Raw genomic sequence first — 25,100 nt, 5'->3', positions numbered from 1 at the left:
TTGTGTTCCTTAGTCCCCCTTGATCTTTTTTTTTTTAAACCGACAAAGAGCAGTCCATGTACAGGACTGTAACAAGTCCATGGCCAGATTTTCACAGTTATTCCCTCAGAAATATTGTCAAGATATCTGCAACGCCTCCTGCTATCTTTTGTCCCCAGTGACAGCAGTGTTCCCTGCCTCTTATTGAAGTCCATTTAAGAGAGAGCACTTTGGTTGTCGAGATGTGTGTGTGTGTGTGTGTGTGTGTGTGTGTGTGTGTGTGAGGGGGGGGTTGTGGGTGTGGGTGTGGGTGTCTATTCCTGTGTCTACATGGCAGTTTAAGTGATCGTACAAGCAAGTGTTTGAGTGTATTTCTTTACATGGAATACATTCATGATAACTGAGTAGTTTTGGGATTGCAAGCTTGAGAAAAGATTGCAGTAGGTAAGGTCTTCTTCCCCTGAAGGGCCATAGACACAACCATACACTGTGAAAAACTATTAATCACATCAACTTGTAATCACACTGCTAAATCATTGTAGGACAGTTAAATTACTAGTGTAAAAATCTATATTTTAGTTACTATAATCTTTTTTTTTTTTTTCAGAAAATGACATTAAACAATAGAGACTACAGTATCTCATTCAATTTGACTCCACTGACTTCAGCCACATGTAAGCAAAGGAATAAGCAAATCACTCATTACAAATGGGTGACATTTTGATTTATATTTGTATGCTGGGTAGACAGACTTAAGGAATATAAAAATAATGAGTGGACACACTGAATGTGGAACATTATGTTTGCCCAAAGCTCTTTGTTGCAGTTGCAACACAATCTTAAAAATAAATCAGCCAAATTGAAACACTAATTTAATGAATCCTAGTATTTCAAACTAATCTTTCATCCAACCACCATCCTTTTCTCGTTGCACTTGATACGATTATCAATTGTCCATTTTATGAGATATTCACAGCAAATAAATAAAATCCAAGATCTCATTTCAGTACACCAAACCTACAAATGCACTCAGGCGTCAATTTGACTTAATCTGTTAATCAGTAAATGCAGTAATAAAGTCCTATTATGGTCGCCTTAGGTTATTTTATTCTCTGCTTCGGTCTTCTTAATTACAAATGGATGTCATGGTGACTCACATCCTTCAGTATTGTGGCAGTTCATTTTCGCTTGATTTGTGTAGTCTGGTGAACTGTTAACAATTCTCAAATGTCACAAGTATGCTAAGGTCTAAACTACTGCATTACCTCACACCAACAAATGGTAAAGTTAGGATGAACTTCTTTTATAGTGTGCCAACATTGCTTGGCAGTGCTCTGTGGAGATTATTGACAGTGCATTTAGTGTTTGGCAGTATAGGCTTTAGTATTATCTAATGGGCTGGTGCATACATTTTTTTGTGTGAGTGGAAATAGGGCCTGCATTGTGAAAGATTGTGTATTTATGTTTGTGCTGTGGTAACTTGTATTGTGTGGACGATGAGTAAATATAATTTATGCATATATGTATGACTGTGTGCGTGTGTGTGTGTGTGTGTGTGCAGTGCATGCCACTAGTTTTTTTTTAATTTTTTTATCATGGTCGTATTGATCGAACCTTCTGTTAAAGGGATGCTCGTTAACACACAATTAGCATTCAGATAGAAAATACATCATAAGGATAAAAAGTCATGGTCATTAATTCCTGATGAAGGGAGAGAGAGAGATTGGGAAGGGGATGGGGGGAGGAAAGACAGAGAGGAAGAGAAAGAGAAAGAGATACAGAGAATAAAAGGCCCTTTTCAGTAATTGGAGTGGATTCCATTTAGGAGCTCTGAGTTCATCTAATTATTCCTCATTATTTCTCCTCCTCTCTCCTTCCACCTCCTCATCTTCACTATCTCCATTCCTCACCCTTTTGACATCCTTCTTCCCCCTAACACCTTTTAGAGTATCCATTTTATCTAAATTTTTCTTCTCCTTCCGATCGTCAACGAAAGCGCCCCAAACTTCCTAACACTTCTAATCATTCATACTGGCCCTCCATCTTAATCCCATTAATTTTTCCTCATAGTCCCATCTTGTTTCAGTAATCCCACGTTAGTTTGAGAGGCTCACCTCACATTTTTCTCCTCCTCTTTCCTTATTCCCCTCCTTTATTCTCAAGTATGAGGACTAATAGAGCCCCCTCATTCTCTCTCTCCCTGTTTTACCCCCTTAGTTTCATCCTCTCCAGGTCCTCAAAGCTGACTTCAGCAGCTGGAAGTGCAGGTGTTGGAGTTGGGACTAGCCTCCTGGCTGCCCTCTGGGTTCAGTGGTGGGGGCGAGAGAGGGGATTCCAAGGCCAGACTAAGAACCTGGACTGGGGGTGGTGCTGGAGCTGTGACCTGGACTGTAGAAACTGAAGCTGAGCCAGTTGTTAAAGAAGCTCCTGGGGAAAGTGGGACCATGGCACCTCCTCCCCCTCCCCCTCTACCATCCCTTGTATCCCTTTCTCGCAGCAGGTGGACCAGGGCAGCGTGCTGGGCGCTGAGGGTGGCTGAGAGGTGGGCAGGGAGGGCGTTGAAGCCGACAGTGAGCTGCTCCACCCGCTGCTCCAGAGAGAGCATCTGGCGCTCCAAATCTTCGCTGCGGTCATTGAGCTCCGACATCAGCTCATACATGACACTCTGCATCTATGGGAGGAGAGGACAGAAGAGTAGAAGATGAATCAGTGCTCATACAATACTTTGGAAAAAATGAGACAGATTTCAAACATGTCAACAGATGTAGTATAAGGGTAGCTTTATTACAGCTTATTTAAGAAAGCTCTTTTAGTTTGAATGAGAAAAGACGGTAAACAGGGTTAGAGTGTGAAGTAAAAGTGGAGAGAGGGCAAGCAGGAGAGAGTAAGACACTGAACAAGAGAAAAAAATGTCCTAGAGGGAGTGTAAACTGGAATGAAAAAGAGGCTGGAGGGAAATCTCTATGTGGGTGTTATGATATTGTGAAGAAAGAAAGAATAAGAGACAGAATAAAAGGAAGGCGGTAGAGTGTCCCTGCCTTGCACATCCTGGCCTCCGTAACCATGGTAAACGCACAAGTGGCCAATTGAGATGGAGTTACTGAGATGGCGTAATTGCAATATATTTGGTGTTAAAGGTATTGCTCCTTGGGAAGACACAACCGGACACACCTCACTCAATCTTTTTCTTGAGTCACTATCTCATTCCCACTTCACTGTTTCTTCCACACACACACACACACAAACATGTGCTCACATTCTCTCTCAGACACCCACATAGTAACAGAAAAACATGAGCACCCCCTCCCCCCTCTCATTTCCTCCCTGCTCTCTCTCAGTCATCCCTGTTTCAAGACTTGTTCTGGTTGCTAAGCGACACAATGCCACAGAAATGGGCAGGTCAGTATGGAAACAGAGGATGGCTATGATTTATTTTGAGAGGCAAATGGTTTAAGTTAACAAACTACAATAATTATATGTCCGCGAAGTGTGTCCTGCACAAATACAAAGCAGAAGTGAGGGGGTCAACTCTGTGTGTGTGTTTCTCACCTTTGAAAGATCCACTAGTGTGTTGGCCTGATCACTAAGTTTCCTCTGCTCCATTTTCACACTGCGTAATCTGCAAACAGACACAAACAAGTACAGACCTAATTTACACAAACACATACAAAGTTAAACTCAGTAAATACACAGTGGCCAGTCCAGAGAGCTCATCCCTCCAGGTCCAAACTAAAACACCGTAGAGCGGTCACCTTGCCTACTTGAGCTTCATTTCTACCAGCAATGTGCTGCCAGACATGAATGGACAAACACAGACAGCACACAGTGTGCTCTGAAACACTGAAACTTTTTAATGCAGGTGAAAATATAAACATGTTTAATATAGAGGGATACCTTAAGCCCTGGATTAATTGAATACGGTGGTTAATATTAAGAAACCTGAAGGGGAATAAGGTCCACAGGGAAATAAACAGGGAATGAAATCAGACAAAAAGTAGAGCAGATAGATCAACTGAAATAAATCTGTCTTCAGTCTAATTAAAGGTAAAACCTAGATGACTCTCAAAACACAGTACAATGATTAATGAAATAAAAGGTCCAGCCTGTGTAAACTTTTGCCTTCAGGCTGCATGAGCCTTCCTGAGACTTCATCTCCAGAAAAAGCAAGAGTTTTTAAAAATATATCCCAGATGTGGAAATGATGTTAGAAATGAATTGTAATGTGTAATTAAGTTCTGCTGTATGTATTCGTACCATCAGCAACATTTAAATAGAGATGACGCAATGATCAAAGTATCTCTAATAGTACAGAATGCACTGAATATCCAGTCCCACAACTGTATTTGCCTGTTTATATGTGTCCCCTTGTGTTCTTCTTCAGTCCCCCTTGATCTTTTTTTTTTAAACCGACAAAGAGCAGTCCATGTACAGGACTGTAACAAGTCCATGCCGAGATTTTCAAAGTTATTCTCGCAGAAATATTGTCAAGATATCTGCAACGCCTCCTGCTAGCTTTTGTCCCCAGTGACAGCAGTGTTCCTCTTATGCCTCTTATTGAAGTCCATTTAAGATAGAGCACTTTGGTTGTCGATGTGTGTGTGTGTGTGTGTGTGTGTAGGGATTCATGCACTTTATCTGATTATCAGCGTTGGCTCAACCTGTGGGTGGATAGAAAGTACAGCTGATTTCAAAGGCTTCATTAGCTTAGCAGCACTGCTGGGTGCAAGCACTCTGCGCACATATATACATATGTGCGCGCCTGTGTGTGAGTGAGTGTTGGTGCATGTGAGGTGTGGTCTTACTGATGTATGGCCTGGAGGAACTTCCGCTGATGCTTGCGGACTCTGGAGTGGTCTATCTTCTTCATCAGCTTGGTGTGTTTGTAGATGAGCCATGTCTCCCTCAGAACATTAGCAGCCGCATTTTTTATCTACAGCCAGACAATGAACACACAAACACATACACACATATTATCAGCAACAGGTAGCCCTTGGCAACTGAGGCAGGCAACAGTTTGCCTGTTTCGCTTTCACTTTTCCCCTCCACTCTGTATTGTCTGCAAAATAATAAAGGAAAAACAAAACCGTCGCTCTCTTCTTAAAGGCTGCCCTCATTTTCCATCTCTCTCGATACACACAGGCTCGCTTGCCAATTCTTTTCATGCGTGCATAAACAGCTTTATCCTTAAGGAGATTGGCAACGAGAACCAACAGGAGCCTCTCCCTCAAACACACTTCTCCGTTCTGTTGGTCTGGCTATAATGGCACATTATATCTGGGACTAACTCAGATGGGCCACATGATCTTAGTTGTATGACAGTTACACCAGAGCAGTTCATTAAAACCGGTGATCTCCCATTTAACAATGGCAACAACTGAAAGAAACCATACAAGGCGCGAGTCACTCTTAAAGTAACGGTTACACACAATCTTCAACCCTGCAGAAGGGAAATACCCCCTGTAATGAAATTCACTTAGGGGAAACTCCATAGCCATCAGTCAACAACAGGGGAGTGATTTTTCTACATTTTAGTGGTCAGACACTGGCCTTCAATGTGTACTATCTGAACAGGAGATGTCTGTCATTTCAGAAAATACAGTCTCAAAATGTCACAGTTGCCCTTGGGTCAATTTCTGTGGACAGCCATTTGGAAATTTAGGTGTCAACTCCTATCTAACTCTGCCTGTATGTTTTCATGTACTATATATCTCTACGGGCTGCTAATCATTGTAATTACAACATAGGGGTCTGACACCCAGTGTAAAAAGTGCGAGTGGAGACCACAGAAAGGGAAAAAGGAGGGAGAATCTCTATGGACATAAATTGAATGAGGGACTTCAAAGAGATGCTCAGCACTGAACAAAGAACAATTATACCCCCGTCTGAGGAGCACAAAAGGCCCCAGCAGCTTGGCTAATCAGCACCCATCCACCGCAGTCAAGGACTGCTAACACACATATACGCCTACACATACACAAATGTAGACATACACACACTATTGGCGGCAGATGAAGAGAGTAGGAGGCCCTGGGTATTGCAGATGTGTTTTCAATGACACAGTCAAAGTCAAACCAAGAAGAGCTCAGCTAATATAATTTAGGTGATATGGGTGGCCCCTGCGGGAGTTTGAGCCATTCAGCTTACTTGCCATGTGACGACTCAATCTTTATGACAAATAAGCATGTACAAACTCTTAACTTTCTTCAGTTTGTTTGCTGATAAAACATTCAAGTATAGGACACAAATCTTCTATGAATATCAACAACCCCCACCAGTTTAATATACAGGCAATTACAAATGTAATTTGGAAGTAAATTTATGGGTTGCAATATGAGTTAAACTCTGCCATCCCATGTCTTTCTGAGGCTCATCTGCCAGTGTGTACCAATGGGATTACAGAACTCCCATCCATGTAGCAAAGACAAGCACTAAACTGTCAAAACCATGGCATGCTGTCATCGGACCAAAAGCACAAAGCATCCCAGTTCATATCTTGTTGGTATTCATGCATTTTTGGTCTTATAAATTTTAAAAGCAGACACTGATAAAAAAAGATACCTAGAACCTGTGACATTGAGTAAAGAGTTAATTTGGCTGAATTATGTTTGAATAAAACAGTTCCTCCTCTATCAGAGGGCAGGTTACACGTTTCATACCCATTATATCTATAGCTCTGTTGGCAAATTGACTTGTCAAATCCTATTTATCCATTGATTAATCTCTGCAGGGTGAGTGAAACGTTTTGTATAATGTCATGTTGCATCTGTCCCGCCGGCTCACTAGTGTGAGTTTTCATGCCAACTTCCAACATCTGTCCGGCTGTTACATCTCTCCAGGCCGTTTCATTAGACGCGGTTACAGCTTCACACTTCATAAAAATTATTGAAACTGCCTCACATGTAAATAACAACAAGCGATAATACCAGACTGTTTGTATTTTACAGTCAATTCCCCTGAATCGCACTCTTTATTTGACTTCCACCGTCCTCCTGGGAGTTCATGGAGAAACCGAGGCAAAGATGGCAACTCCATTAAAAGAAATAAAAGGCTCAACATGGACTGCTAAGAATACTCTACAAGAAACCAAACGACAGCAGCAGCAACCATTCCTGAACCATATGGCATGTACTTGGAAAACCATGTTGGTGCCATATGGCTGGTTTGGGTCAAAGATGTGTTCTGGCTGCTCCCCTGCATGCACACATTATGGCAGGTACATGTGAAATCTGTTATGACAAGGGGTTTCCACATCTCAGCATGTCGGGCAGTTGATGACATATTGTGAAGAACAAATCAATAAGCACAAACAGAAATATTTAGAAGAGAGCAGCGCAGGACAGGATATTTACTACTACTAATTATAACAGGGATGTAATTTGCATTTTTTCTTATGCATGAATGCAAAGACAAAACAGGAGAGAACCCCGAAACATCGTTTTGCTGTTCAAACTGCAAAAAGAGAGAAAAACATCATGTTTTTCCAACACCCGAGGAAACGCTGAGAAACATGATCCTCTTGACCCAGGGGGGCCTCAACAACCTGCGTATGCAATTTGTAACTGTGCACTATGAAGCTAGGTATCCAACAGTGTTTTCTAGAGGAGCAGGAAACATAAACAAACAGGCCAATTACATTGGCAACAACCTCTCACCTCAATCATGTGCCATGGTGTCACACAGCCGTACCTGCTCTGACCGTAAGTTACAGGCATGGTGACTAAAGGCAGAGACAAGTCTCATGCAAACACAAGCTGACAGCCAAACGTGATCGCATATCCATGAATATCTACAAGAAATATATCACATCTTAAGGTCTAAGGGAAAAGCTGAGGTTTTCACACAATGACAAAACTATTTAATGAGGCTTAAGAGGACAAATAATAATTTCATTCCACTGGTGGTTTCATACACACCTTGTCTCTTGAATGAAGTTATTTGCTACACCCACATTACACCATGAAGAATCTTCATGAATTCAGACATCTTCCTTTATAGAGGCGAGTACACTCAGGTTTAATTGGTAACAAGTGAGAAACGTCAGAGACATGAGTAAATGAATAAATGTGTGTCAAATAAATGTTTGTCACTGTCACAATATGTCGACAGTAATAAGGATCAATCTGGTTTGTGCGTGAATTAAAAGGCTGTCAGAACCGGAGTTATTTTTACAGCGTGGCGTGAAAGCTTAAGTTTAAGAGAAATCTTCGGGGGCTAGATTGTTCCCATTTGGCTCTTGGTGTAAACATTGGAAAGCGTTGCAGCACCTCCTCCTTGGCCACAAACCAGAGTGTACTGTGAATAATCAAAGGGTGAAAGTCTGAATCTGCCACAGGGACTGCCACAGGGACTCAGAATTAACCAGTGGTCGAACGCAGCGGCAGAATTCACATTCAGAGTGCAAATTCCTAAAAAGATATAACATTTTCATCTTGGATCACAATCTAAAATGCTTGATATTAAAGTTATGACCTCAGAAACAGACTCAGTCAGCCATCTTCACAGTGAACAGACTTAGTGCTTCAATGAGTGGCAATTTAATTGACATTGTAGTGCCATTGAAAGGAAGGAGACACCACTCTAAACACTGACTTAGTGCCTACAGTAAGTGTGTCCTGGTTTTTCAAAATTGAGAGCGCTCTGTGACTGTGTGGCCCAGTATTCTGGCCAGATGGACTTCCAGCAGTGCTCTGAATTAAGCAGTACCTCACCATTGAGCCACAATGAACTGCAAGCAGAGCACTAGGCTTTTAAACACATCTCCAACACTGTGCGTCAAGATAGCAAGCCCTGGCATCTAACAGGAAATTAAACCTCAGACACATACTCAAATTACGGTGGCTATGTTAACTGTTATTTAATTAACCTCTGTGTTAATCCTGTCAAAGGGAGAGGAACACTTCACTTCAGTGAACCCTGAATGAAAATGAACCCTGTGCATTGAACCGTGAAACCATGCCTCTAAAGCACATCATCCTCCCTGATAAGGTTGGGAGGATAAGATAAGATTCTAGATTCCAACTTCAGTCTCGTCAGATGTATCTGAAATTCGAGTTTAAGGAAGTAGAGAAGTCGAGAAGACTACAACTGATATAAAGGGAAAAGAATTGAAACATAAACATAACAATTGAAACATTCAAGCATAGTCCAATACATTTGGACTACAAAACACATGTGTGATACACAGATAACTCAGGAAACGTTTATTCTGCTCTGTGCTCCAAAAGTGGGTTTACTTACAATATTAGCCAACCCTGTTTTAATTTTTTTTCTTTTACATAATAAACATGGAGAGATAAGATACAGCCCACTGGCTAACAGCTTTTTTTTAAATTGGCATTTAAATGACATTCTTGTTCTAGGAGGAGACACAATTTCATTGAAGTCACAAGTGAGTGTGTGTGTGTTTGTGTTATTCTGTCTTTTCATGTGCATGTGTGTGTGCACACATATAATGATGGCAGGATGTCGTGTAGTTTTACATTATTCATTATAAAGCCTTGAGTGATTGTCTTCTCTTGGAATGATGATGTAGCAGAGAATGTAAATCAATGCACACAACAGCTATTGGTCTCAATTACCACAGCATAAACCAATGAGCCTTTGAAGGAAATATCATCAAGCTCCCGGCTTTTTAATGAAAGTGAAACATTGCAATGACCTAATGTTCCAAAAAATATTTTCTATGTAATAACTTGTTAAAGAACATTATTTGAAATTATACAATACAGTGATTCCTATAGGGCCAAAAAAGGTTCTGAGTTTATATATATATATTCAAATAGAGTTTCACTTAAAAATAAACGAATAAACTTTACAGTTGTATGCAAACTGATGAACTGGTAGGCAGACACACAGCTAATGGAGAATACAAAGGCAAGGTACTTTAAAATTAGAGCAAATTTGAGTTTTCCTGATTAAAAAACAAACAAACAAACAAACAAAAAAAAAAAACACTCAATAACACAGCCTGTTCCCAGTAACAGCTGAAATCTGTTAAAACAAGAGAAGAATTATGAGTTAATTTGAAAAGATATCCTCATTCAATGCTGCCATGCTCATTAAAAGATGGTATATTAAGTTTACTACATTTGCCATTTTAACGTGATAGCTAATTAAATATATTGTTGAATTAGTACAAAAAAATGTTTGTACAAAATAGTTGCAGCAGATGTTATGATACTTTGCTAAAAGCCAAACAAGTGAAGCTGTCGGTTGCATAAGAGTAAAAGTCCTGCATTTACCAAAGTCGTTAGGATTGTCTTTTTACAGCAGGATATAGACATTTTATTCATTCATTTAAACATTCATCAATTTGGGTGAGTATCAGTCAATTTCAAAATCACTGTCTTACATAAAAAGCATGGTTTTGCTCTTGATCATGTTAAATAATATCCAATTTAAAATCCTTTGAGTTGGACAACTATCCAACAGAAACCCTGCGAACACACGTGTATACAAGGTTAAAGGTTTTAAATGTCTTGTAAAATCACGCTTTTGGCTGACCCAGTCAGTCTGCGGGAAGAGGAGGTGAGAAACTGGCTCCAACAGAGATAGTGATCGGTCTTCTCTGTTGATATTTTATCCATGCTGAAATTATTGATCACCCAACTCTGTTGTGTCACCCAGATATCCTGCTGCCATAATGTACCCTACATATTTGATATGAGAGCTATTTTTAAAACTTGGGTCTTTCAACTGTATGAAAAATTGAAAGGAACTAGAGGAGGGTGGGAGTGAGAGACTGAGGGAAGGAGGAGGGGGGAGGAGGCAAGGAAAGAGGGAAAGGAAAAGGAGGAAGGAGAGGAGAGAAGGTGACAGCGAGAGAGAAAAAGAGGGAAGGGGTTTGCTATAAAAGAGACAAATGTCAGAGGAGAGGAGAGGTGGAGGCAGGAGCAAAAAGACCGGAGAGGGGAAGAAAGAGGACTAAATTAGGGAGTAGAACAGGGAGAGCAAGAAAGAGATGACCTTTTATTGCCTTCACTCACTCAAATAACATGGCACACTGTCACAACAAAACAGGGTGACTATGTGATGTAATATTGGGGAGGGTGAAGGAGTGGCAGTAAAGGGACAAGCCATTTAGACGGGCTCTCACCTATTTCAGTGCAACCCCAAAGAAATGCTACACTGGGGAGAAAAATCCCCCAAAACGGCACACGCACAAAAAATTCTCTTTTATAAATTAGAGCTCTGTTTGAAAAAATTGTGGTGCATACTGGGAATGTGCACTATATTTTATAAATCATAGTTTGAAATTATTGCTGCAGAAGTACCACATACTCATTCACACCATGAACACCACACAATCCTACACACCCGCTTGGTGAGTTGTGTGTCCATCATGAAGTTGTGTACGTGTTTCTCGGCCTTGGTCAGCTCCAGCTTCCTGGCTACCACAGCAACCACCAGAGCCGTGCAGCCTGCACCCTGAGAGAGGGAGGAGGACGAGAAAACAGAGCACTGAGTCAGTCAGTACAGAGGAGGAATTGGTAAATCAATGGCTCTTGGCCGCAGAATTAGCCCAGATGATTGAAGGGAGTGAGGACAAATATGAGGAAAGGCTCCACATGACAGAAGGAGAAGTGAAAGGGAGCGAGGACAGGGAGATAGCTCTGTTCCAGCTCCGCATTTCTTCATGTTGAGATGGAAGCCAAGTCTATTTTCTCCTCTAATCCATCTGGTGTGAGAGCCCCTCTATATCGCCGCCTCTATATGTAGCTGAAAAATATGCCCCTTATAGACACAAATATGCATGACGCATTGACATGGCCTAATTTTATTTCATTAGGTCCTGTCCATTTAAATCACAGGGTGCCAATCTTCCCCTGTCACCAAAGGTCTGAGGACTGCAGTTAGTCCAAAAGTGTAAAACCCAGACTGGTTCATCTGCATTCCAGCTTGACCCACAGGAGACATATGGCAAATTCATTTGAGAGAGAGTGACGGTGATCTCTCAACCAGAAAGACGTGCTCCAGAGGAGAAGAGGCGCAGGAACACGGATAGGAAGGCAGACTTAATTAACTTTCAGATTAGACACTGTTTTCAATGGGGCTGTTGAGTGCTCACGGGTTCTTCTGAAGGGGCAGGAACCGGGAAGAAGAAAGAGAGAGAGGAAGAAAAGATAAAGAGAGTGAAGAGCTATGAGTAAATATAAATGAGGAATGAAGGACACATAGAGGGAGGGATGAGTGCAGGTAGCGAGTGTGTGCTTGGAAAAGGAGGCGAGAAAGATGGAGAAGGAGGCAATGTTAATGAGGTCACATATCTGATAAGTAATGAATTAAGAGTAGGAGTGTTTAATGGAAATGTATGGCTGCTCTTCCTTCGTGCTTGCAAGTTTGTGCAACTCACTGTGGGAGAGAAAGGCAGCGATATCAGGAAGGAGCAGTGAGTTAGAGAGTGAGAGCGAGGGAGCATGAAGCATTATGAAGCATGTAGGAAACAGCCAAGTCCTCAGCGTGCACGCTCTTGAACGATAAGACAGGTTAGCCAAAAATAACTTTGGCTGGGTTCAGTGAAATGCTACACACAAACAGGCATTGTGGCCCATGTCTATACCCTCATCCACTCTATTTGTGTTTATTCAAAAACTATGAATAAAATATGATGGGAGCCGATGGAAAACCTTCGGAACAGCCATACATGTCCATGCAGAGACTGTTATGGACGGCTGCAGCAGTATTTCGATGTGCGCTGCCTTGTGCGTGTCCCCGGCTATATGTGTGTTTGCTGGTACCTTTGTTCTGCTCTGTCAGAAACAGTGGGGTGCTGATAGGTTGGTCAAGATTGGTTTTGTGTACGTGCATGCATGTGCTAGTGCACGTTTGTGTGTGTGTGTGTGCATGAAAGTTTGTTTGTATAGACGCCTGCCTCCATTTGATTCCAGCAGGGTTTCCACAAAGTGACACAGCCGATGATGGCTGCTCTGCTGTGATTTGTTTCATACGTCTGGGTGTTTCCCTCCCTCCCTCCACTTCAGCGCAGCCATCCACCTAGCTGTCGGAACAGAGGGAATCACCCATGATGTAACGTCTACACAAATGCCAGGTAGAAAAACCGCGTCTCTTACCATCATGGAAAAGAAGGGGGGAAAAACAGCTTCCCAACCAGGTCAGGAGGAAGTAGCAGGGACGAGTTGGAGATATTCAAAATAAAGAAAATGTTCAATATTCACTGCCTTGCTCAATTAGTGCCACAAAATAAGCACTTACAGGCAGAAAGAGCACAAAAAGGGAAGAAATAAGAGCTACTCTGCGTCTCTGTAACCCGATAACTGATCAGAATCGTAAGAAGCTGTAGAAAATGGAACGAAAACACAAACATGCTTTCCAACAGTAACACTTTGCTGTGAACCCTCCATTTAACACTTATAAACAGAACGTACCACATAAATAGCTGTAGCTGCATACAGACAAAGGGACAATTTAATTCATGCACAGCATTTTTCAACATATTTTACATTATTAGTGCAGTGATGTTTTACCATATTGTCATTCCCATTGTTGACAGCTTCATTAATCAACACTTATATCTATTCACAACTAGGGCGAGGTGCTACCATGAATAAAATGAATGCATGACTAAAGACTAAAGTGCAAATACACATATACACACAATCATGCATTATTTGTAATGCGCTTTAAATTAGACAATGTACAAGCTCCTTTAAAAAAAAAAACAAAAAACAACATGCTTTTGTCTACCCAACCACAATCCACCTACCCACACAGACTCATGAGAGCACACACGCATACACACCTGGCACATCCTCAGGTAGCCTCAGGGCAGGGGTATAATACAGCTCTGTTGGCCTTCATGTGTTGTCATAGAAACAACAGCTGGTATTTCTCCTATAAAAACTAATTACATTAATTCTTAAAAATAATAATAAAAAAAAAAAATCTGTTCTGTGGCCTCCACCTGCCACATCTGGCCTCCTCCTCCTTTTTTTCTTCACTTCACCTCCACGCTGGTTTCCCCCGACCTGCTGCTCCTGCTATACCTCACACACGAGCCTCACCTTCCTGTTTCTACCTGCAGCCTCTCTCCTTCTCTGATGATTAACGAAAATAAACCACTCTGAACACTCCGAAGAGTGTAGTGAGTGTGTTTTTGTGTGTGACAGGGGAGGAGAGTGTGTGTGGGAGTCATACTAAGAGTGTATGTCAAGCTCTGTGTCAGCATTGTGTGGAGGATGCAGTCTGTAGCAGTGGGCTCAGGACAACTATGTATCCACCCCCTGTTTTGCGTCTTTGTGTGCGTCTGTGTTACCATTTCAATAAGAGTCGAACTCTAAACACTGATTGGATGATTCACACATTAATGGGAGGTATGCATCTATTTGGAAAAAGTACATGTTTATTCACTAATACAGTTAAGAAGCTACATGGATTGGAGCGACGAAATAAAGATGAAAGAAAAGGTTTGTAGTTCTTGGCAAAGTTATAAGGAACTAGTGAGAAATATAGTTTTTAAAACAGTTCACATATAAACATCAGAGGAACCAAAGGAAAAAATGAACGGAGTTCCTATAATGAGAGCTGTCTCATTTCCTCTCTGGGGTTTTCTTGAGCCAACAGTCATGACAGACAGCATATCACTGGTTTCAGTATTCAGCCATGGCAGCAGCTGCTTGAGGTACTTAAAGGAAAACACACTCAACTCAAGTGCACAAGTGGCAGACATGCAAGTGGGCAAATGGAGCACCGAAGATTATTACTAATAAAAAGCTATTATACAAGCTAATTTCTTGCTGAGACAAAAAAAATAAAATAAAATAAAATAAAATAAATAAATCAGAAGCTCTGTTTGTCAATCTCTTGGTCACAATCTTAAGGTGTAACCCGACGGATAAGAGCATTGTTTATAGGTGCTTTTTAAAATGGTGTTTTTATCAACAGGCTGCCTTTATTTACTCTGTATTTCAACAAGCTGCTGAAAGTGGAAAAAGATATTCCTGCCTTTTTCTTTATTTACTGAAAAATTCAAAATGTCCTATCCCCGCTCCGTCGTCTTTGTGAATGAAGCAGGTTAGACACATTGATAATGTAACATTTTTGTGTGGAATGCACAGGCTCAGAATTCAGAAAAGTAAAATTGTAATGTAATTTGTAAGAACTCAGGTGAGCACCCACTCTGCAGTCATTTTCACTTTGGAAGATGCACACTTGTCCTCTATTATTCACTATAATCTCCCCTTTGGCAACATAAAATGGAGCACACTGTGTCCTATGAGGTAAACATTACCAGGTAACATGATATTTTTGAATCTTGTTTTTCCTTTTGTGACCTTCAACAAAAGCCAGCATACTTATTAGCACATTGAATTTAGGATTACTTGACATTTAGCTACAGAGCCCTTAACAAGTCTAATTTTCCTGAATTTGAAAAGAGATGAATCGCCTCCATTTTATCAGAATGGCATTACAATTACGGCATGGGAATAGATGAACAGTGTCTTCACTCATATCATTAAACGTGTTGATCAGCTTCTCAAGTATTCAATGATTTGTGCTTTAAACAAAAACAAGCAAGAAATGGCGAAGGTGAAGGAGAGAATGATAAGGCAGTAAAAGAACATTTCTTGAGATTTTTCTGAGAAAATCTCAGAAAAAGAAGAAGGGAAGAACACCTGTGAAGTGAAGCAAATAAAGGAACAGTCGGCAGCTTAAACACTGACGCTAACAGATGGAGGGTAGATAGAAAATAGAAATAAACACATGGCTTCTGGGAAGGAGAGACGGACAGAGAGGAAAAAAAAAGAGAGAGGGATAGAAAGAGCTAAATAGTGGTGAGGAAAGAAAATGAAAGACAGAGAGAAAGGGAGAGAAGCTGAGAGTGGGTGGACATGGCACACTGAAAGGTGGGACCTTCATTATGCAATGAGGACAGACAAAGGAATAACACGCACAGACAAACACACACGCACACTATCACAAAACCACTAATGTGCTCTTGTTTGCACGCCTACACACCCAAAACACACAGAAGCACAGATGCAAGCTAATTCAGAGAGGATTGCCCAAATTACACAAATGGCAGAATTTCTCTCTGAAATGACAGCATGCTCTCTAATCTGCTGACCTTTGAACGAAGGCGAGGACAACGCCATGGGGAGGGTGAGATGGAAAACGAGGGCAGAGAGGCAGGAAATATACTGACCATGATTCCCGTGAGCAAACAAACTCCTTTGCCGCAGTAGGTGTGAGGGACCATGTCGCCATAGCCGATGGACAGGAAAGTGATGGAGATAAGCCACATGGCTCCCAGGAAGTTACTGGTCACATCTTGGGCATCATGATATCTAGAAGCAAACATGTTGAGAGAATTAAGTCAGCAAAGGGCATAAGACAAAAATAAATGCTAATAATGAAACACAAGCGACCTATAAGTGTTCTGTCAACGTAGATTCCAAAGTGCCCAACACAGAAACACAACACAGAACTGCAGCTCTTGCCTCCATCATTTCAGCCCTACACACAACACTGTTACCATAGTGACCAAATCTGGCGAAGATTTGAAACAAAGTTGTTTCTCAAAAACTAATTAATCAGACAAATGTAAATTTTAGCCCTCAATGTTAATGATAGATATATTTGCTCAGAGCTTTCTATTCTCCCACCTGAGGGGACATGTGCTCCAAATTCTGAAATTCGCACCTTGTTTGAAGCAGTTTAATTGAATTTTATGTGTTTTTCCTTCTTTAATTTGGTTTGGAGAGGAAAGGAAATGTCAATTAAAACTGAATGTGGACTGAACAATGGCTTCCCAGCACCCAGACAATGGTACATTTAACAAAGCTTATTAAACAGCTGGCATGTTCCTATAGCTCCTTGATTATGTTCAAAAGAGTTTGAAAGCATCAAAAAGGATGTTAAAATGTTCCCTTTCCACTCAATGGGACATCAATTAAGTTACATAACTCATAATATCTGTTAATTAGGTGGACAATTTGATTCACAGTTTGCAACCCTGTGCTTCAACAGCAGAGGAACTGATTTGTAAGTATGCTGTCATCTGCCCTGCCCAATAAAACACCAGTCTGCACAGCCATATGATTATATCAGATAAATATTTAAGTATGTATAATATGCGTTTCTCTGCCTGTGTATGTAGAATAGCTTTTATGACAAACTCTAGACTGAAGCTTTGGTACACTGCTCCTCATCTACTGCACGTCATTATAGCTAAGCTATACAATGTTCTCAATCACCAGCTACCAATCAGTTGTATAACTACTGACAAATGATTAGCTATTAATGCTCTCCTGACTACTTATAAATATGCTATAATGTGATGAATAATTTGTTTACTGCTCATAAATGCTGAAGGAGGTCTGGTAGGTGGTGCTTGCTGACTACTGAATGGATATCACTCTTAATTTTTTGTCAAACAAAATGGACAAACAAACTAATAACTCCTCGGCCTGCATCAAATGAAGTGTGCGATCGGTGTAAAAGCCTCATCAACCGAAGTCAAAGAATTGATTATGCTGCCCACATGTCTCAGATTATATTTCTGGCTGATTGAAATGAATTGTTCCGATCGAATCGTCATCCAATGACATCTATTTTATGCACACAGAAACAAACGCACACTGTTCCTGTTACTGACCTCTCACACACACGTACGGTCCAAGCAGCAATGATCCAAAGAGAGATGCTGAAGACCAGCAGCACCGTCCCGGGGCAGATTGTCATGAGGGTTTTCATTACAAACCGCGTATTAAAATGGACCTGAAATACATTTACACACACAGCCAAAATATTTCAGGGGTTAATATTACGTAGCTGTGTTTTCCACACAGGCCGGATACTTTACTAATTAGTCTTTATAGCAGCTTTTGATTCTGACCACATTCCTCTGTAATTGGAGTCGTGATCGGGGCTTGTTCTCTGACTTGGGTCAAGTTATACAGTGTCTTACAGAAACCGGCCTATTTCAGTGTATCTTTTTTTTTTTAAAATCTGTTGTTCATTTGTCAATAAAAGACAGAGCATCCACTTCAGAAAAATGTATGACCTAAGAACAAGCAGCTGATGAATGAGTTGTCATGTTAGAGCTGCATGTCATTGGCGTTTCACCCCTTCTCTTTGTCACTGCAACCTCAGGGTCAGAAGAGCACCACCAGTGTATCTGTGGCGGTACAAGCTACTCCATCTCTCCCTACACATGGTACTTTGCATATTTCCAACATGTAGTACATGCCCTTCCTGGTTTTTTGTTTTCAGTCATTGCAAACATGACACCAATCATTTATTGCATGGCTTGTACACATTTTCCAGCACTTGTTTTACATCTCATCTCATTCTAGTCCTTTGTTTTCATGCCCCATTTGAGCCGTATTCAATATCTTGTTCCCATTTCATGCTTCCATCTCATATTATATGATAGAAGATCGACCTCATCTTACATCCAAGTCTCCGTGCGGAGTGATAACAAAAGGAGAGGAAAGATATCAGAACTGTTAGATAAAAAGGAATAGGATGTTGAGAAGGATGGAGGGGAAGGAATGACTTAAGATAGTTAAAGAGGTAGAGACCAGGGATGAAAGGGACGGCACGGACAGAGATTTAATTCAGAGGAGAGAGCTCTTGACCTTAATATCATTACAACTCTGTCACCTCTTTCCAGCTAAACCTTTAACAATGAGACTCTTGAGTTCATACTGCATAGACACACACCTGCAAGAACAAAAGCCTTCTGACCTTATTCAGGGCACCTATACTCCTGGAGGAGGCATCGGTGAAGAGTTTACTGTGCAGAAGCATCACTCTGGCAATGAGGTAAAGGCGCAGGAACATGGGCACACTCAGCACCATGTCCAAGTCAGCCTCGGCCTGTGACGGCGCATACGAGAAGGCCAGTCGCGCCCTCCACTGAAACTTAAAGTCGCCCGGCACTGGATGCACCGCAGACACCAAAAGCTCCAGCGCAATCAGTAGGACCCTCTCCATCGTCATGGCAATGCGCCAGTCGTCTGCCCCATTGTCGATGACAAACAGCTGCAGGGACACGAAGGACATAAGGAGAGTTAAGAGTTACACTTGTTTTAAAGCAGTACTGTGCCTACTTTTCATCATGATCCACTGCTGGCACAATCCACAAATCAGTACAGCTGACTGATCTGATGATTAAAGGAACCAGAGGCAATTTAGACTAAATGTCTCTTTTCTGAGATAAAAACCCCCCACCATAGATCCAATTAGTAATCCATTGAGTTGCTGTAAAGTATATAGGCTCATTTTAATTTAACCTGTAGCTCTTATCTGACAAAAAATCTAACAAAATATGCAAAGTCATCAGGAGCTGCTATGTGGAAGTAAATCTTACATAATATACATGAAAAAAAGGCACTGGCCATTGCATTTCAACCCATCTCATGAGCTCAAGCCCAAACATTGTAACTTAAATTGCAGTTTCGCCTCACTGGATCACTATATTTTGATGTCTTGTACTTCGTAATTGCTGTGGTTACTCTTGTTAGTGTCGCCAAAGCTGCTGTTATAAGGAAGTGGTAAGAGCAGGTTTCATTACAGTGGCCCTCCTCCAGACTGTGCTGACAGGAACAAGGGGTGGGGGGCGGTAGAGTTGATGCGAGTGAGAAGGCGTTAGAAAAGATGGATGAAGTGCAGAGGAAATTAAGAGATAAAGATAGGAACAGGGAATTATCAGGGAAAGGAGGACAACGCCAAAAAAGAGAAAAGTTTATGCTTCAACTTCTTTCAAAAGATTTTCGAGGAATGTAATGGTAAACAAAATTGAATGTGTGACAAAAATGTAGGAAAAATTACAAAACTGCGCATTTTGAGTTTACATTGAAAACAGGTTGAATTCATGCAATTTTGTAATTTCATATTTACCTTTTCAAGAAAATATCAAGGATAAAAATAAAAATGCATTTACAGAAAATTCTTTCAGTGGACAAGAAAAGTTTAAGTGAGAGGCTCCAAACAGACTATAAACAAAGGCCAGAGCACAGTGAGAGAAATGAGGAACTCCCCTGCTGTAAATCTGCCAGGTTTACCAGATGCTGTACTGCCTCCAGTAACAGGCGGCACTAACAATTGCTCTTTACCACATGATTCATCTCAAGGGCTTTTAGCCCACACAAACATTTATTTAGGAAAACATAACAAATACAGTAACAGGTCAAACGTCGGTGCACGCGGCCATGATAGCCTGCCACTCGGGCTTGTGGCGGCCAGTTGTACCCATCACGGTGAAACTCCACTTCCTCAGCCACCTATGGATACACAGCACCATCATTATCTTTATCTCGCTCAGCTGGATGTATGTTTACCTTGTTCTCCTGCTGTTACGCATGTGTATACACATGCAGCCAACATGTACACAGGGACACATTCAGCAGGTAGCCTATGCACATGCTTGGGTCATTGTGTAGCTATCATTTGAACCAAGGGTCAGACGCTGGCTGTACTCTCTTAATGATTTCAGTGTGTTTGTACTGTACTTGTGTGTATTTGTGTATGCCTGAGTGAGTTTGAGAGAGAGTGTGCAGACCCAGTCTCATCATGGTGACTGTTGCCAAGGCGACAACATCAAAGAGCAGCCAAGCTTAATTAGGATCCCCAGTGAGAGAGGGAGGAGAGAGCGAGAGAGGGTGAGAAGTAGAGGATGAGACAGAGTCAAAATGGGAGAAAAGCACCAAGAGATGAGGCAAGAAGAAAAAAAGACAGGAAGACAGAAAGGTGTGTGACGACGAGTGATGAGCTACAGAGAGGGCACGCAGGTTGCCAAGGACTCAGAGACTCTGCAGAGACAGGCACAGTTTTCTGTATATGGGAGTGTGCTCACCGTTTGGGGACAAAAATCTATTTGCATTGTCACATTAGAGACTGACCTCTCATTGGAGGACAGAGACCTGTTTTCCGGAAGGTAAACCATTGAAATTCAGGACTAACACTCATTATTCAGTTTAAATTAGAGTGAGGATCAGAGTTAGGCATGTATAGTTATGGTAGAGGTTACGCAATGTCCTCGCAAGAGACAAAACCAAGTTTGTGTTTGTGTGTATATGAGTTTGTTTGAACCAGACTAGGGCAACCAAACTTCATGTATATTCATTCACACTTCGTCAATGAATATTCACACATTCACACTTGTCTGCAAACTGCTCATTTATTTCTCCCAGTGTGTTTGTGAGACAGAGCTGCTCTTTAAGCCTTGCATCTGTCCGTCTGTCTCCTTCTTCCTTTTTAGTTTTCCTCTGTCTAACATCCCTCACTCCTCTTCCTTCTCTCTATGAATGACATCTCTCCAAATCAAAACGGAGGTGATCCAGTTTCTTGCCACTGGAGGAAATGAGCGCCTCTCTTTCCTCCTGCCTCCACCTTCCCCTCTTGTCCCGTCCTCCCTCGCGCTCCTGCTGTCGGCCTTTTCCTGGCTAAATCGCCATGAGGAAGGGATAAATAATTAAATTCCATTAGGAAAGTAATCTGTCAATGGGAGTGAGTGAATGCCACTGCCCCAGCATGAGCAGGAGAGAGGGGGTAGGAGGAAAAGTAGGTAGGGATTGTCTGTGTGTGTTTGTGTGCCTGTGTGTGTGTCTAAGTTAGATACACACCCCGTCAGCTGTATAAGGCGAGAAGCGGGGAGTAAGGTCAGGGAACATCGAAGCTAAATAAACTCAGACACAAGAACAAGCCAAAGGCAAGTATGAATAAGATCATTGGGAAAAAAGTGCCCTCTGTTATTTTTTTAATTTTAACAAAATGTGGCATCACAGGGCAGAGGGCAAGGGCCAAGGAACGAGGAGAGAAAGTGGATAGGAAAGAAGTAGGACAAGCTCACAGAAAAAAAACAAATGGGCCAGCAATGAACAAGGGATCCAAACGGGGAAAAAGAGGAGAGATGTATGAAAATGACAGTGCCAAAGACAGGCTGAGGTCTCTTCACCGGTGAAGGTGTGAGGTCTGAGAGGAGACACTCCACCTGAACCAGCCCCCGCCTTTGCTACATCTGCAACCCTGAGGGGGAGTTTGTCATCCTTCCATTTTTCCTCATCAGCCATCCATCTATCCAGCAAAGCCTCAGCCCCTTCCAGTCCCCATGGCCATTGTAGCTTTTTAATCGTGTTAAGTCTCTGATTGCAGATGTCTCTCATCACGGAAACAGACATGGTGCTGACCAGACCCTGCCAAGCGAGCAAAGGAGACATGCAGGGAAATTTTTGCACACATGCACGCATACAGATTCACACGGCCTTGTCCAACAAAGCACGGACTTAAAAGGAAAGGTAGAGAGGGTGTAAGAATAAACGTTAGTCTGGGCTGGAGACGGCCATAGTCAGTGAAGGAGACAGTGATACAGTGAACATTGAAAAGTTTGCACACATACTCTTACACACATAGTCACACCTATGTCCTACAGCATGGAAATCCCTGGCACTGGCAGAAAATAATTGGGGCGAGCCAAACACACAGAAGCACAGATTCACACACCCAAATATATGTGAATATGCAGAGAGAATAACAGGCTTTCCTTGACTGTAACTGCAGCTCCAAGGAAACTCCCCCTTGGCTGTTTCTACGCAGCTGAGTGAGGAAAGAAAGTGGAGTGTGTTGTCATGGAGGTGAAACAGGAGGCTGGAAAGTGCAAGAGATGAGGTTCACAGTTGTGGCTTGTGGTGGCTTGTGCATGACCAGTGTTGCCCAGTTTGCTAGTAGAAAGTCTCAAAACAGAAACTGCAAGAGTGTGAACAGAGCCTTCCACCTGCATTGTTTTAAGACATTCCTTTCATTCACTGCAAATATAAAAGACAGATTGCCACTTAAAATGGCCACAAGCTGGTGAAACACAAATGATATCAGAGAAATAAACATTTATGAAGAATAAAGGGGGGGGGCTTTTTACAGTCATAAGGAGGCCATCACTCTACTGCATTTCCTTCAGCAGATGTACATTATGCAGAATCCGTAAAACATTTCATCATCAAATAAGCAAACATTACTCATCTCAGCTCGGCAGACTCACTTTATAGGAAGGCAGAAAACTCTTGGTGGAGGATGACTGCTCACTTTATTTTCCTAATATCATCTTGCCTGCATTTGAGAGGGTGAGAGTGCCAAGTCGGTGTCTTCTTGATCAATGGCTGCTTCTAAAATCCTCCAAAAGTAACTGAATAACAAAGTCCACTAATGCTTTAGATGTACAAATGGACTGGAAAAATACCCCTTTCTCACATGCTCTCTTTGAGTTTTTATTTGATTTATTTCAACAATTCAATTTTTGCCTTTCATGTTAGATTTCTTGCAAGTTTATCAGCTAAAATGAATCCTTTTGTTTTAGAGTGCTTTGTGTCTTGTTGTCAAGTCTACAAAAGCTACTGTGAGTTTGTGTGTCTGAGTGTGTGTCTTTGTGTGCATGTGTGAAGGAAGGAAGCCACTGGTGAAGTGGCTCTGAGCCATGCAGCAGAGTAGGGCTTGAAATACACCAACATGTAAAGATGTTCCTGGATGCTACATGGAATACATGGGAGGTTCAAAGCTGCTGGAATTTTCTGTTATATTCTATTCCCTTCCAAAGTTTCCAGTAAACTAGCGTGGTGTTGGCCAAATGAATCATTTGCCCTTCAGAATTGTCAAAAGGCCACTTGGAAACTGTGATGCATTATAATTTCTGTCTTTAGGGTCATTATTTTAAATTCATCATTGGCTAACCCAATGATATTTCAATCAGCTCCATTCAATCTCCATTTTTCAAGACCAATCAAGGGTGCAATGTTAAATCAGACTAATGGTGTGCTGTGTGCAGTTGCATAGATTGGCCAGTCAGTCAAATATTTTCAATTGCTCATTCAAACGAGAATTATGTTGATGTTGCCAGCAAAGCCCCGATCACTTTGTGCTTTCAGTCTGTTTCACTGTAGTTTAGTGCTTAGCTCAACAGCAAAGTCAATTGTCTTTGTCAAAGTATTAACACATGTAAAAAAGGAATATCTGAAATTGATCCCTGAGGTTGTGTAATGCTTCATGATTTGTCACAGTCCAACAGGAATATGGTATTGTTGCCATGGTAGCATGGTATTGGCAGCAGTTCAATTCAGCCTTAAAAGATAACGCAGAAATTAGTTTAAAAACCAGAAATTAATAAATATTTTAGCACTTAATGTTCCCTCATTCCTATGTCTTGAAGTTCTGAATGGATTTCTGTGAATGGGTTAGATTTCCAAAGCAAAGGATGTGGTAAGCAAAAGCTCAAGGTATTTACTTACTACCCAGCCTGGGACTTTTATATATCCTCAAAAAAAAAAAAAGACAGCTAACAGCTGGCTACATGAAACTTCATTGTTTTCTCAAGAAATCAGTAAGTAAGTTTAAAGAAAAAACATTTGCACCTCTGCCCTGTGTAGAAGTACATTTGAGGTTGTGAAGGAAAAAGTAGTTCTTTGAAGAGCTGATTTATTCCTCATTGCTTTGAAAAAAAAAAAAAAAAAAACATAGCTTTTTCAAAGAGTCAGAACCTACAAGGTCTGATGGTAGTTTCATGCAAATTTTACAGCTGAGCTTGGAATACAATTCATAACACGCTGGTAATTACCTGGACAAGCACTTGGGGACTGTCTGTTGTTTGGACAAAGTGCCTTATTTCTTTCTCAGAATCAAAGGAAGAGAGGAAGAACGACCAGAATGTCTTAGCTTTAACCCTACAATCTGCAGCTACAGTTAGTTAATGAGGATATTGTGTAAAAGTAAAAGTTCAATTAAAACCCTTTTCATGACAAAAAAAAAAAAAACAAAAACAAAACAAAACAAAAAAACAAACATTTATGATCTGAAGCAAAATCTTGTTTCATTTTGAACACAACCAGGTCAGGACTTTTGAAATTATATGATTTATCAGAAAACAAATAAGCAAACAAGTGATCTCATGATAAGGAGAAGTGATGCTGTGGACAATAAGGTTTTGCTCCAGTTGCTGCATTTGGTTTATTTTTGGAGGACTTTTGAAATTCATGGGCCTTTTCCACAGCAGTCATTTTGCTTTACGATGACAGGAAGCACAAAGGTGTTACCAATGACATGAACAATTCTCTTTTCTGAGTTTCCCAGTCAACCATGACAGCGTGACTATGAGTCAGCATGAAAAATACAGAGAC

General features: G+C 41.3%; 1 protein-coding gene across 1 annotated transcript in view; it reads right to left on the bottom strand.

Annotated features, from left to right (window-relative positions):
- Window positions 1-583: 583 nt before the first annotated feature.
- LOC115044721 (small conductance calcium-activated potassium channel protein 2) overlaps window positions 584-25,100 on the bottom strand; it is a 40,178-nt gene continuing 15,661 nt past the window's right edge. The window contains 7 exon segments of the mRNA XM_075353366.1: window positions 584-2,650; window positions 3,529-3,598; window positions 4,782-4,909; window positions 11,296-11,406; window positions 16,142-16,283; window positions 17,594-17,715; window positions 18,688-18,984. Of these exon segments, the coding sequence (XP_075209481.1) occupies window positions 2,228-2,650; window positions 3,529-3,598; window positions 4,782-4,909; window positions 11,296-11,406; window positions 16,142-16,283; window positions 17,594-17,715; window positions 18,688-18,984 (1,293 nt within the window). The 3' untranslated portion in view covers window positions 584-2,227.

The sequence above is a fragment of the Echeneis naucrates genome, chromosome 6, assembly GCF_900963305.1.
Source record: "Echeneis naucrates chromosome 6, fEcheNa1.1, whole genome shotgun sequence".
Lineage (NCBI taxonomy): Eukaryota > Metazoa > Chordata > Actinopteri > Carangiformes > Echeneidae > Echeneis > Echeneis naucrates.
The sequence above is the reverse complement of the archived record's forward strand: the minus strand, read 5'-3'. Positions and strand labels throughout refer to the sequence as shown.